General features: G+C 38.7%; 1 protein-coding gene across 4 annotated transcripts in view; it reads left to right on the plus strand.

Annotated features, from left to right (window-relative positions):
• Positions 1-9,085, plus strand: part of DDX46 (DEAD-box helicase 46) — a 36,027-nt gene extending 26,942 nt beyond the window's left edge. For all 4 annotated transcript variants that reach the window (XM_082211483.1, XM_082211484.1, XM_082211485.1 and 1 more), the window contains exons 21-24: positions 2,414-2,632; positions 3,440-3,584; positions 5,765-5,838; positions 7,470-9,085. In XM_082211483.1, coding sequence (XP_082067609.1) covers positions 2,414-2,632; positions 3,440-3,584; positions 5,765-5,838; positions 7,470-7,517 — 486 coding nt within the window. In that variant the 3' untranslated portion in view covers positions 7,518-9,085. The remainder of the gene's footprint in view (positions 1-2,413; positions 2,633-3,439; positions 3,585-5,764; positions 5,839-7,469) is intronic.
• Positions 9,086-14,173: the final 5,088 nt, after the last annotated feature.

A 14,173-nucleotide genomic window follows, 5' to 3' on the forward strand; every position in this document is an offset into this window, starting at 1 on the left:
CATTGCTGAAGCACCTCAGTCACTTTTTTCTATCTTGGCATGCTGAGGTAATTTCATTCCATGGCAAGAGAGTGTGTTGGCTCAGTTGTCTTGGTAACAGGAGGCATTAAAATGCTACAGAATTTATTTGCTGCTCTTTCAGCACAGACTCTCAGAGCAACTAACGATCATAACATAAAACTAAACCAGTAAAAATTTAGTTACAATCATAAATAAATAAATGCAGTAGAGCAGTAAAACCATATGAAAAGCCTCCTGTCACAGCAAAAAAAGAGCAACCAGTTATAGCAGCTAGTTGAATGATCAGTGACTGGTTGGGATCATTCAGAGAATAAATAGCATGCCATTCAGATTATCACTAGCAGGTGAAAGACATCACCATACTAATTTTATATTACTTTTGGGTGTAATCTATTCAATCCTATTCGTCCTTGGATTTTATGTTTGGGGTGAATTCATTTCGCTAAGAAGCGGAGGGTTTTTCTCATAGAAGGTATTTCATGGTACAGTGGTACCTCAGGTTACAGATGCTTCAGGTTACAGACTCCGCTAACCCAGAAATAGTACCTTGGGTTAAAAACATTGCTTCAGGATGAGAACAGATATCGCGTTGCAGCGGCAAGGGGAGGCCCCATTAGCTAAAGTGGTACTTCAGGTTAAGAACAGTTTCAGGTTCAGAACGGACCTCTGGAACGAATTAAGTTCTTAACCCGAGGTACCACTATACTAGGATAAAACCCCATTCAAAACTTAGGCCAGAATCCAAAGATGCATGCAACTTACTGCATGCAGAAAATGCAGGTGTGGATTTCTGGAAAAGCAGTGTTTGGAACAGAGGAGTTACAAATACAGCTTTTTGCCTAGCATTGTTTTCTTTTGTATAACAAAAGCATCCTGAAACCCTTGGGCTTTTTGGATCCCCACCACTTGGTTGCTTATACAGAGTTGCAACCTAGGAAAGGGAGTCGTAACTTGGGGGCAGCTGTTTTGAGAATGTGCTTAATCCTGTTCCAGATTCTTTTCCTCTTATTATAAAGCTATTAGTCCAAGCTCATTCTGCAAACAAGCCAACACAATACAGTTTAGGCCATGTTTTTAGACATACCTGTATGTAAACCCATGCAAAATTGGACAAGAGCCTGCTAATGCTTTTCAGCATTTCCGTTTAAAAGCATAATTGGTAGCAAAATGCTGTTTTAGTTCTGTTAGGCCTAACTTGATGTGATGGGGCAGCCATGTTTATTTAGGAATATGTCTCACTTTCATGCCTTAATTGGGCAGGCATAAAAAACAGTACATGGATGAGGGAAGCTAGGCCATACCTTACTTTGCCTTGTGCTCCATTGCTTCAAAACACTCTCAGCCAACTCTTAATATCTGAAGTGGGGAGAAAAATGCTTGCAGCAGAGGAAGCCAGCCGTGTCGGGCAAAGGAAAGAATAGCTCTCCTCACTGGCATATACTCCTAGGTGCAAAAAATAAAATAAAATAAAAATTCAAAAAGGACAGATGTTCTGCTTCATACTTGAATGCATGTAGCTGCTCCAGTCACTTATAATTTGGCCCATAGCTGACCTGCCCAGTTGATAATGTATTGAGTTTAAGTCTGTAATGAGAGCAGCTCCACTGTTAAAATTTCAGGGTCTAACGATACATGAACAAGCACTCTTGGAAAATAAACTGTGTTGTTTATTATCTAAATAAAAGATATATCCAGTATTGCAGATCTGTAGATTGTCACAGCAGTGGCCCTAACCTGCACTATTTATTCTGGCAGTTCCTTCCAAAACCTGGGCACGTCACATCTGCTGTAACCTGGATTATAGCTAGTGCATTTCTGACTACACTGTGTTTGATTTCAGGTTTAACTTTGAACACCAAATTGTATCAATTTTTTATGTGAGGTGTGCTGTGCTTATATATATATAGTTGCTACTAGAATGCAAAGACTGTCTGAAGGCCCATTTTTATGATTAAAAATAGCAGTTTATGGCACTTTAAAAATTAAGAAATTTATTATGGCATGAACTTTTATGGTTCATCATCCATGAAAGCTTATTCAATAATAAACTGGTTAGCCCTTAAGGTACCACAAGCATTTTTGTTTCCAGTCTTTTTAACTGATTTTGCTGCAACAGGCTCGCATGGCTACCCATCTGGGAATTTATGAGATTAGTTATCCTGGGATAATATTGTCTTTGTTTCAATTCAACATTTGTTTTGCTTGTACATCCAAGGGGGCTTGGGATTAGTCAGTGATAGGGACGTCTCATTTGTGCAGGTTTAGAATATATATGCACAGATGGTTATGAAACAACATTCATATGCTGATAAAATTCTTGTACTACCTTGTGCTGTGGTATGTTTCTGAAATTTGTTTTGTTTTGTTTTATTAAAAAAATACCTTATTACAGGATGTGATGCAGCAAGCTACAAATGCTATCCTGAGGGGTGGCACCATTCAGGCTCCAACCGTATCTGCAAAGACCATTGCAGAACAACTGGCTGAGAAGATCAATGCCAAGCTGAATTACGTGCCCATAGAGAAACAAGAGGAGGAAAAACAGGAAGGCGGACAAAATGAATCTTTTAAAAGATATGAGGAAGAACTGGAGATCAATGATTTCCCACAGGCAAGATTTTGTGGTGGTGGATTCTTCATATTGCAATGGTGGTTGGATAGCTCAGGTCTCTAGCTGGAAATCTAGTAGACAGTTTCTTGCTAGCATAGTTTCTTAATTGCCATATCCATCCTTAATATTATCAACTGTTTAACTGCTGCTGTGCAACTATGGACTTTCTCACTAGTCAGCAGCATTTGTGGTTTAATGAAGGATTGAAACTTTCACACTGGAAAAGATATTCTTCCACTGAATAAGATTTCCTTACTTTTTGTTTTCTGACCAATATATTTTTTGTTGTCTTGAAAATTACTTTAAAAATATGTCAACTATATTCACACTTAATAATCCATTGACATTCTGCCAAATAATTTTTCTTTCCAATTCATAAAGGCACTTCAGAAGCTCACTGCAGAGACTTCATTCATGAACAAAACTACACTTCCACCAGGGTGGTTTTTAAATAAGAGATTATCTGAGGAAAGCTTGCACATATATATAGCTGTCTTCTGATAATGTTTTATATAGACTGTTTCTGATACATTAAGAAGTGTTTAGCTTTTCAAAATTGTCCTGCATAGTGATGAGAGAAAAGAACTATTAAATGGTGCTTATTGTATTTTTTAATAAAATGTTATAATATTTTTTTTTAAATTTTAAATATCAAAGCATTAATCACTTACACTATCTCCCCATTTCTGGTTTCCGGTCATTCTGTTATGCTACTTACTGTGAAGTCCCTTTGTTTAGAAATCCACTTAGCCTTTTTAGATTTAATACTTAGCATCTTTCCTTTTCTTTGCTTCTTTTGTTTTACAGACTGCCAGGTGGAAAGTAACATCAAAGGAAGCCCTGCACAGAATAAGTGAATACTCTGAAGCTGCCATTACAATCAGAGGAACATACTTTCCTCCAGGCAAAGAGCCCAAGGAGGGAGAACGAAAAATTTACTTGGCCATTGAGAGTGAGTATTGCTAATCATTTCCACTAAAACAATATATTTAGTACAGTCTAACAGTTGTTATGGGAAAACTCCCATTACAGCCGTCTGGTGAATGTAAAATGAATGCCACATAGGGCGTGTTTTTAGCAAGCATTGCAGCTAACTAGGCTAACAATTCTGTGTCCAGGGCAGCTGTTTACCAGCTCCATCTGGTATGCAAGCTAAGACTCCTATCTGCCCACAGACTCTCTCGCCAGAGTGGTGCATGCTCTAGTTATCTCTCGCTTGGCTGTAGTGATTAACCACACAGTCGATTTGACACAAGCCAGTATTCAGGAGGGTACATCTGCAACGAGGTGTGGAAAACCAGCAATATTGAGCAGTTTCAGGAGTCAACATGGTCTGACATTTCCCACACCAGCAGAGGGCTCACTGTTGACCAGAGTGTCCAAAATTGCTGACAAGAAGAAATTAAAGGAGCAAGTTGAACAATAGTAGCTTTTACATTTTTAAATACTGCCATCTGGACTTCCCATTGGTTCACCTGGAGATGAAGGACAATGGATGTGTGTTCCGGTTACAGTGGTTACTGTGAAGGTGCATGGAGTTCAAACAAGCTGCCAGCTCATTACAAGACACCTTTCCCATCAACCAGCCAGCGACTTGACCTTCTAAAGATATTTGCAGTGATTTGTCAAAAGCAAGGGGAAGTGCAGGGCTTCTAGTGGTGGCATTTTTAAGCTGGAGCAAAACAAGTACCCAGTCTTGACCAGGGTAACACACCAGAGTAGATTCAGGTTTGTCCTCCCCAACCAGAAATGCCCATACAGTAGCAGGATGAAATGTCAGTGGTAGACAGGGCCTGTTCCCTGTCTTTCTCTCAACTGAAGGGGGGGGGGGGTGAGCACACTCCATTGCATTGTTCTAGTTCTAAGACCAACACCAGACACTCCTGGCAGCCTCAGTTATTGGAGCAGGAATCTTCCATATTGTCAGATGTTTCCATGTGATGGGGAGGGGAGCCACATTAGGGCCAGCTCCAATAAATTAAAAGCTCTAAGGCATATACGAATTTGTATCACATCTTGCACGTACAGGTCATCTCAGCAAATGGGGCTCTTGGGATGCAGCAGGTAATTGCCTCTGCACATCAGCCACCATTTTACTTTTGGCTCCAGCTAGGAGGATGGTAAGGGACACGGGTGGCGCTGTGGTCTAAACCACTGAGCCTTGGGCTTGTCGATCAGAAGGTCAGCAGTTTGAATCCCCACAACGGAGTGAGCTCCCGTTGCTCGGTCACATGACCTGTCTGTGGACAAAGGTCGGCTCCCTCAGCCAGTAAAGCGAGATGAGCGCTGCAACCCCAGAGTCGTTCACAACTAGAGTTAACTGTCAGGGGTCCTTTACCTTTTTGGTTTTTTTAGGAGGATGGTAAAAAAGATTCTACAAGCCTCTTTTCCTACCTCTTATCTAACCACCATCAGCCATAGCCATAAGACGCTGCCAGTGTAACTTCAGGATGTTGAATTCTTAGTTACAGGCACATCTCACTCTTTTCTTTGGGGGCATTTGCAGCCCATCATCGAGTAGGCCTCCTTTCAGATCACCACCCACAGGGCTGGAAAAAGTGAGTCGAGTCCCACCATCAATCACAAAATGCACATACTGATCAGAATTATACAAGATAGAGCTGATAATTTGAAGGAAGTGAAGAGCAGGGTTTCCTTTATTTAATCAAAGTGTGCAGGCAGTTTCATATGGGAAGCCACTGTTTGAGACCTAAACTATTTTAATGGCTTTTAAATTTGGTGTAATGTTATAGAAAGAGAGGAGTGTATCCCTTCTACATAGCTATTCAGACATACAAAACTCACTAAATATGTAACCCTGACAAGCACGTTCCCATACGTATATCCTTGTTATTAATTTTGGTGGGAACTCCATGCAAACCCCATGGATTTAAGGTGACATGAGGGTGCTTGTTCCATTGTTCACTAATTTCTTCTTTCTGTTTTTGCTGAATTTCTTGGTAATGTGAATATGTGCAGAAAGCACATTTTGAAACTTAATGTAGGTTTAATGTCACAATATACGAATTATTGGATTACTGAAGCACTTTCATGGTTACCAACACAATGTGATTCTTCTGTTGGCATGCTTCGTCCTCGATGATTTAATTTTTGTTTACTTTCTGCTTTCAGGTGCCAATGAATTGGCTGTGCAGAAAGCAAAGGCAGAAATCACCAGGCTTATCAAAGAAGAGCTTATCAGACTGGTAGGTGAAATAGTCATAATTTTTGCCTGAAATTCCAGGTATTTCATAGCAGTTATCAGTGGTGGGGAGCAGCTCACCCACGGACTTAATTAGGCTTTTCAGGCTTCTCCTTTTGACATGTGGCATGAGTTTGGTCTAAACCACGCCCACCTCTCCGACACCTGACATTGTGTGACAGCAGGTGAGAGGCAGGTAAATTCACATGGCTAAAATGTAAAGGAATAAATAGGAGAGCAGCCAATTCATCCTTTCCAGCCACTGATAGAATTTGGCACTTTGGTATCTTTTTCTGTTGCCCTGCCAAATTAAAAAAAGCACCAGATTAAAGGAAGAATCGGGAATGCATTTCTTCTTTTGCAGCAACAACTTGAATTCTGGGGTTTTCCTTTTGATCTTAGAAGTGTATTAAGCTAGAGCTGCAAAGGAAAAATCAGCAGCATGCTTAGAGATTCAAAGGAAAATCACCTGATGCCATATGACAGGTGGGCAGCCCCACCCATGTGTAGAAACTGCTCAAGGAGCATGAAGGAATTCTGGATTAGCCAGATGCAGTTTGCCACTTGTGCTATAATTCCGCAATACTATCTGGACAGATTAATCCTACGAAGTTCATGGAGGGCGGGGGAGACTCAGGGGTGAAGTAGCCTCCACTGCCAAAGCCCTACCAGGTTTATGCCAGACAGGGCAAAATATAGTTGTGTGGGTGGCTTCTTACCTAATCCTTCCTCACCAATTCCTTTGTTTGAAAAACCCTCCCATTGTTTCCAGTGGGAGGGGAAATAACCTATACCAGCTCCAGAACTGGTATAGTTACTCCTGCGTTCTCGAGGCATTTCTGGGAAATGGAGGAGCTTTGGATCCAGGAGAGCCAGTGCCTCCCCCAATCTGCCCTGACATGCTCCTGTAATGACTCGCTTTGTTTTACTGCCTTCTGAGCAGAGGACAAATAAGCTGTGGCACAGGGCTTTGTGCTGCTGAACCAGTGAGACCTCTGAGCATGGTCCTCCCTTTCTAGTCATGGAGAGGAAGGTTCAAGTTATTCAGCAGCCTCCCAGGCGCCCTCCACAGAAGCATAGGGTTGCTCCCTTAAGCTATTTATACTTAATACCTCAAATCCAGAAATACTGGACCAGTCAGCCCCCCAGTGTTCTTGCTAGTCTGTTATAACAACAGATAGAGACAGAATACTGTGAGGATTTTGCTATTAGAGACATCTCTCCAAGGGGTTAACAAACATATCCTTGTACATTAAAAAAATTAAGAGGGTTGCATATGTGCTTCTTTGGAAACATCTCTTACCTTTCAATAGAAGACAACTGATTTATTTCCTTTTGTAAATTGAAGCTTTCTTTTTTTTCAAAACCAATGTTAATAATTTCCTGCTCTGTATCGTGTTTCTTTTGGATTCGGATTTGGGATTCTTTGTTTATTCCATGGTGAGCTGACTTCAGACACTTAAGCTCACAATCAAATGCTTTATTGGGCTTTCCATTATGTGTTTCCTTGCCCTTAGACACTCTTGTTTTGCTACACTGTAATATACTTTTGTTACTGTTTTTATAGTTGAGTTGGCTTAGAAAGTATGCTAACTACATGTCTGATTAATCGTATACTGCTTTCTTCTCTTACAGCAAAATTCATACCAACCAACCAACAAAGGAAGATACAAAGTTTTATAAATATTTGGAGTAAATATGTCTGCCAGTTTTCATTTGTGAAACTTGTCATTTCTGTTTATCTTTGCTATTTACACTGCTTATTGTAAATTACATTTTTTAATGTAGTCATGCTGGATTTTTTTAAAGATCAAAATTACTTTTGTCAGGGGGTCCTTTTCTGTGCAGTTTACAACAGTTTCAGGAGGGCATAATTAAAGTTTTTTTTAAAAAAAAATGTGTGCTTCTAAGTATACAGAATAAAGTCAGTTACAACTTTTATGGACAACTAGTATAAGCTCAGCTTGAAAAATCTTAAATAGGGGGTGGTAGTTGTACTTCAACAAAGGTTGAAGTTTCCCACCTCGCATAGAAAAAACCTCCCTTGTCCATCTTCCTCCCATTCCAAGATAGATCAGTGAGAGGCATGTGAACTTCTAGAACCATATAAATGGCCTGGAAATTGTGAGTACTTAAACTCTTAATGGACTTCGATGCATAAAGATAACAAAAGTAGTGTCTGTATATTTTCCTGCAAAATGAGAAATTTGGAAGATTTAAATAAGTTTTCTATACATGTCTGGTTTTAGGAATTAGCAAAAAAAGTTTTTTTAAAAACTGAACTTATTATTTAATGAGAGAAATCGTACTTCCATTACATGAGAAATCTTTTCCGTAAGGGAAGTACAGAATTAGTCAAGCTTATTGTGAATGTGTGTGTATATATTTAATTATTTCCCCCCATTTTTCTGTGTTGGCATATGAGAAAATAGTTTGTCAATCACCTCCAATGTTGGTAGCTATTGTATCAGAATATGGTAGCCTACTTGAGATAGTCTCTGACCTGTAGACACTTAACTGAGAACTTAGTCTAACTCTGCCTGGTTCCAAAGCTGTTCTGTTTTCCACTTCTTATCACATTAACATTTAGGAGAGAACTTTTCTCAAATTCTTGTAATTTTGCCTTTATTATTGCATCACTGTGTAAACAATGGCAGTAATAATTGGAGCTGAAAATTTGCCCAGTTTTGAAATGTCTGTCTTGTAGAAGAGTGTGATGATATGGGGCAAAATCTAATTTTAATATGTAAAATGTACATTGATCTAAATAAATCAGGCTCTAAATTTAATAAACTGGAACACCAAAACAAGCTCATGTGTTTTTCAAAGCATGAATTGCCTTTAACTGTGTTGGACTTCCCAAAATATTTTGCCAGATTAATGACATGTGTTGTACTGATTTTATGCTTCACTTTTCAACAGCTTTGACTTGCCATGTGGTAGGACTGTAGCTGTTTTGTTTTTAAAAGAAAATCTAAAACACTTTCACTGGGCTGTAAGAATTCATGGGAAGGTGAGGAGATTAACAGGGGCACGATTGTGCTGTTAAATACTTTGCAATGGGAACTACTTTGAGAAGCCATGCTATTGGAAACATTTCATTTGAGAAGATACTTAATTCTTTCTATACCTGTCATTTTCAGTTTTAGAATGAATACAAGGTCTTTGTAAAGAAAATTTCATTATATGTGTGTTTTCTAACTTCCTCATAAAATAAAATAAAACGTCATTGTGTATTCGTTTTCTGAAAATATTGAATAGCTAAAGTTTTTTCCTTACTTGGCTCAGACTTGGTATTTCACTCCAGCAGTTCAGCTACATTTTTAAAAGGAAGGTTAAATGTCAGGAGCTCTCTGTGATAAGCAACAGGTCACAAGAACTACAGTTTCAAATCTAGAAACATTGAAATGCTTTAAAACTAAGGTTGAATTTTTCTCATCTGGATCTGAGCTTATTTTGGTTTGAGACGTGGATGTTTTCTTGAGTCAGCCAGCTTCTGCTAAAAGAAAAGTACGTGCATATTTGTAGACATAGTGGGTGCTATGCCAAATATAGGAGATGTTTTTGTCAGTACATACACATTTGCTACCTCTGTGGAAATTGACATAGAAAGTGATACGCTGGATCAGACAAAAAGTCCATCCTGTTTCCCACTGGAAATCTTTGAAGTCTGCTTTGACTTTTAGCATCCTGAATAATACCATATCATCTGCTTACTAAACTACTTTATGCAACACTTCCTTTTACGTGTATAATTTGTACAAAGTTTGTAGGCAGTTAACTGTTTTGATATTTTATTCTTTAAAATGTGTAGTGTTATAGAATTGAAATTAATAGTAATGAAGCTATGCATAAAAATGAAATACTTTTTTACAACTTGATTTTTAGGTATTGATGAGCCATCAACTTGTAAGCTTGCTTTTGCTTTGCTCCCCATATATTCTCTCTTTCTTCTTCCTTGGATTCTTCATAATCTGTTCAACTTGTCCCTATAGCTATGTTTCCTGCTTGTTTCTGCTTTTTATATTGGGTAATTCTTTTTATATTGGCTAATTCTTTTCATATTCTACTTACATTTCTTCTGTTAACATTTAAATGCCTTCATTCTTGCAGCACACTCTTCGCTCCTGTAATGTCCACAGGATTATATCCTCCATATCCTGATCTTGCCTCTTCTTGCTTGCTGCTCCCTGTCATTGGAATTCTTTACCACCTGACATCTGGCTGGCTCCTTCCTTTTATTTGTTTATAATATTTTTATCTGCTGAGCCTGTTTCCGGTTTTAAGCTTTTTTATTTTTATATATCAATGTTTTTATTGTAAGCTTAACTGATACTGATGTATGAGAAGGGTGGGGTACAAGTATTTAAAAATAACAGTTCCTGATTTAAAAAATGTGCCTCTCTTTATACTAGCATCTTCTAACTGTTCTCAAACATCTACCCCTTTCCTTTCACTTCCCTCCCCTGCTGTGTCTTGCCTATGATTTAAGCTCTGATGGCAAAACCTTTTGTCGTCTTATGTAATGTATTTAGTCTTGAAAGATGCTTTGCAAATCTTATACCACTTGCAACTTGCTATCATCTGTTGGTAACATTTTATGTTAACATAATGGGGAGAGTGTTCCTGCGTGTGCATGCACGTTTATTTAATATATTTCTACCCCGCCTTTTAGGGCACGTTTATTTGCTTGCTTTTCCAGTCACATGACTGAAAAGGAATGTGCTGCTCCTATGATTATTTTTCTTGACCAAGATCTCTTCCAAATATGGTATCTGCTTAAACAAGTTTGTGTTCTTAAAGGCTAGAATAGAAGAAATTCTGCCTTCTACTTAACCCTGGTTTAGGACAGGAAAAATGCATTTTTGCTCAGCACTCTTGACTGAAAAATGTAAAATCCATAGATCAACCTTAAAATTATTTTTTAAACTGTTTAAAGATAACTTACTGTGTAGTCCTGTATTTATCTAGTCAGAAGTAAGTCCCAATGGGACTTATTCCTGGGGAAGGGAGTGCAGGATTGCAGCCTTAATTTTAGGGTTTAGTAACTTCTTTGTTTAGAAAGCATGCTTTAAAATAAATTACTACTGTGAAGGTAGCTATTGATCAATATAGAGGAAATTATAGGGGTGCAGGGAAAGGACATGACTGACTGCCCTGGGAATCAGAAAAAATAGTTTGCAATTTGCAAGGCTAAGGATTGATGGTGTCTTCTGCATATGCACACACTACTCATTTTTTGTTATGTTGAGTTTCTTTACGCAGGTTAGAGAGGACTGTAATTCAGTGATATATAAATAAAATATCTACTTTTCCTACCACTGACTGAAAAAAGATTAACCCCCTCCACCTCTACATTGGAGGAGTAGTAAAAGGAAGAAGAGGTTCAGTCAGAAAAACTATTCAAGCTACGTAAAGCTGTATATGGAGAAAAAGCCATTCTTTAAGGGATGTCTTCTATGTCTTACAAATATGACTTGATGTGATGTCTGCTTTTTTGCTGCAGACTTCTAGGGAGGCCACAGATAAGATTAAAATCAGTGAGGCAGAAATAAGTCTCATACATAATTAACAAAATCATTATGGAGCACAAAAGCTGGTTTGACTGAAAAGGTTTCTGTGCTACTTCTTCCTGCTACTTAGTGTTCCGTAAACATGCAAAAACTCATACTACTGTTACTTCAGCCCTTTCTAATTCTTCCCGAGATCAAGGCTTTGGTTTGAGGTAAGATAAATTACTCGTTTCTGCAGCTGCTTTTATTCCAAAGGTCTGAAATATTTTTAACAATCCTATCTCAGCTAGAGAACAAAAGCCATCACATAACCCAAGAGGGGAAGGTCATGTCCATTTTTTAAAAAGCCACATTCTTGTTGAAAAGCACAGCCAAACAGCCTATTTAGTCTGGTAGAAAATATGGGTTTCCTGAGGAAATTCTGTGGTGTGTCTATAATAATACAGACCTCTTGTGGTGAAAATATTACACGTGCGTGTAGGCAGCATCTGCTGAACCCAAGATTTAAAGGGCACCTTGTTTCTCAGGCTACCTCATTCTGTTTGCCCTGGCATATAATTCTAGCACATTTACCAACCTTGCTCTTTACAGGGTATTTTATTTTCCAACATGTTCATGCAAGGAGTGGGAGAGTTAGTGGTAGTGTGCAAACAGATGTAATGTAACAGCACCTAAAAAACTAAGCACAACTCTCCTACAGGCCTAAGCCCCCTCTGAATTTGGCTGTTGTGCTATATGAAGAATGGTGCTCCTGATAGCAGAATATATGTGCTAGTAGGCTGCCACAATTGGATGTCACCCAACTACTTTGGCTTTCACCCACTACTGTAATGAATACATTATAGAGATGTAAGGAAGTGATTTAAAGTACAGAATGTGCATTTTCATGTATTGATAGAGTGCTGTGGTACATGGTTTTTTTAAGCATATCAACCTGATATTACATAAACTTTCCACAGTAGTTTGTTTATCATTCAATATCCTTAGCTTTCCCTTGTATCAGAAACCTGAGCCAGAGCAGCAGGAGGACATCATGTTTGCTTTCCACTATGTCAATGTTTGAGGTCCACCAGCCCATCAATGGAACAGTTCTTAAGTATACTGGAATTCATTCGTTTCCCAAAATTCAGAAGGACACCCAACCTAGTTGGTCTACCACTGTGGCAGCAGTACAGAAGATGGTGATCTGACCACACATCTAACATTGTATATATATTTATAATGTATATATTTTTACACCTGCCAACTTGGGGTAATTTTCCATTCATCTGCTGAAGCAACTATAATTAATTGCTTAGTCTTTAAAGTTGCAGCAACACTGCTGTTTTTGCTGCAACAGTTTATTACCTCTTTGGAAACGCATGGCACTAATTCATTAAGTAATAATCTGACATGATAGATGCCTTCTTGCCAATCCCAGTAATTCCAGGTGAAAATATAATCCAGTTTAAATAGAAATACAGGCAACTTATTCCTAAGAATATGTTCTAACTAGCACTGAACAATGAGTGGTAATTCAACCCTAGTATTCCCCAGTGTAGTAATGCTGTGGGCTGTTATGTGAAATATGAAGCAGAGTCCCTTAGTCCTAGGAGGAAGGTAGCAGACGTGGTTTAACGATTCTGCTGCTGAGAGGGGCAGGGAACGACGCGGTTAAGAGGGAAAAAATATGAAGTGGCACAGTTGGTGCTTTCCTTAATTATGAGAGGAGACGATTCTACAGAGATGGTGCCACAACAGAAAAGGCTCTCATTCTGCTTGTCATCTCTCTAGGCTGCTGCACAACCAGGAAGGTCTCATCAGCAGACCTTAATGACAGCTCAGGCCAACACATAACAAAGCACTCCCTTAGGTAGCCTGATTTCAGGTTGTTTAAGGGTTCACATGTTTTTGTTAGATGTTACAAGGAAATAGCACTCATATGAGGGTGGGGCATCAGTTTTGTCTTTTACAATTGTTTGTTCCTTAGACTAGACAAAATTATGTGCTAGTCTGGTAGCTCACAGAATCTAGTTACTAGAGATACAAGCTAATAGTTTTCAGTGGGGTTTGCCTGCAACCAACTATGGCCATCCTATGAATTTATAAATCACACTGAAATTCCATTAATGTAAACATGCATTTATGTGGATATATTTGTACATCAATGTGGTGGCAGAGGAGTTTACACTATTGTAACACAAAAGTAGGACCTGCTTTAACTGAAGGAAGAATGAATATGTTGTCAACAAGAATAACTGATGTTTGTGCCACCATGAATATGCACAAATAAATTATGAAGGTTTATGTTTCCGTAATCCTTGGTTTTAATATTGGGATGAAGGGTCCAGCATTCACGGATTCTGTGCTTCAGCTCATATTCTAAAAGGAGTCCATTTTATAGCAAGCCTTTCTAAGGAAAGAGACAGCAAGGGAACTGCACTCTGGCTCCATTCCGCTTGCAAGCGTTATGAAGAGTGCAGTAGATTAATATTTAATTGTTTATTTGCTGCTGCAAAGACTCTGCTGCCTTATGCTGCATGTACCCAGCTACTTATGGGTAATGTGTGGCAGCAGGGTAGCAGCTGTCTTCCCCGTTCAAAATAACAAGGTTTTGTGTTTTTTTAATCCACACAATGTCTTCCTTAAAAATAGTCTTTAAATCTAATGCTTATTTATACTGTGTGTGTGTGTGTGTGCGTGTGTGTAAAGGAAGTAAGGTGGCCCTTTTGAAGGAAATGCTGTAAAATAAATTTTGTTTTGAGGCAGATATGCCATTGATACTAACCCTTCACATGCCCACATCAGAAGATAATTTAAAAACATCAGAGTCCTGGTGGTGACACC

This window comes from Podarcis vaucheri (genome assembly GCF_965113315.1).
Source record: "Podarcis vaucheri genome assembly, chromosome: 2".
Lineage (NCBI taxonomy): Eukaryota > Metazoa > Chordata > Lepidosauria > Squamata > Lacertidae > Podarcis > Podarcis vaucheri.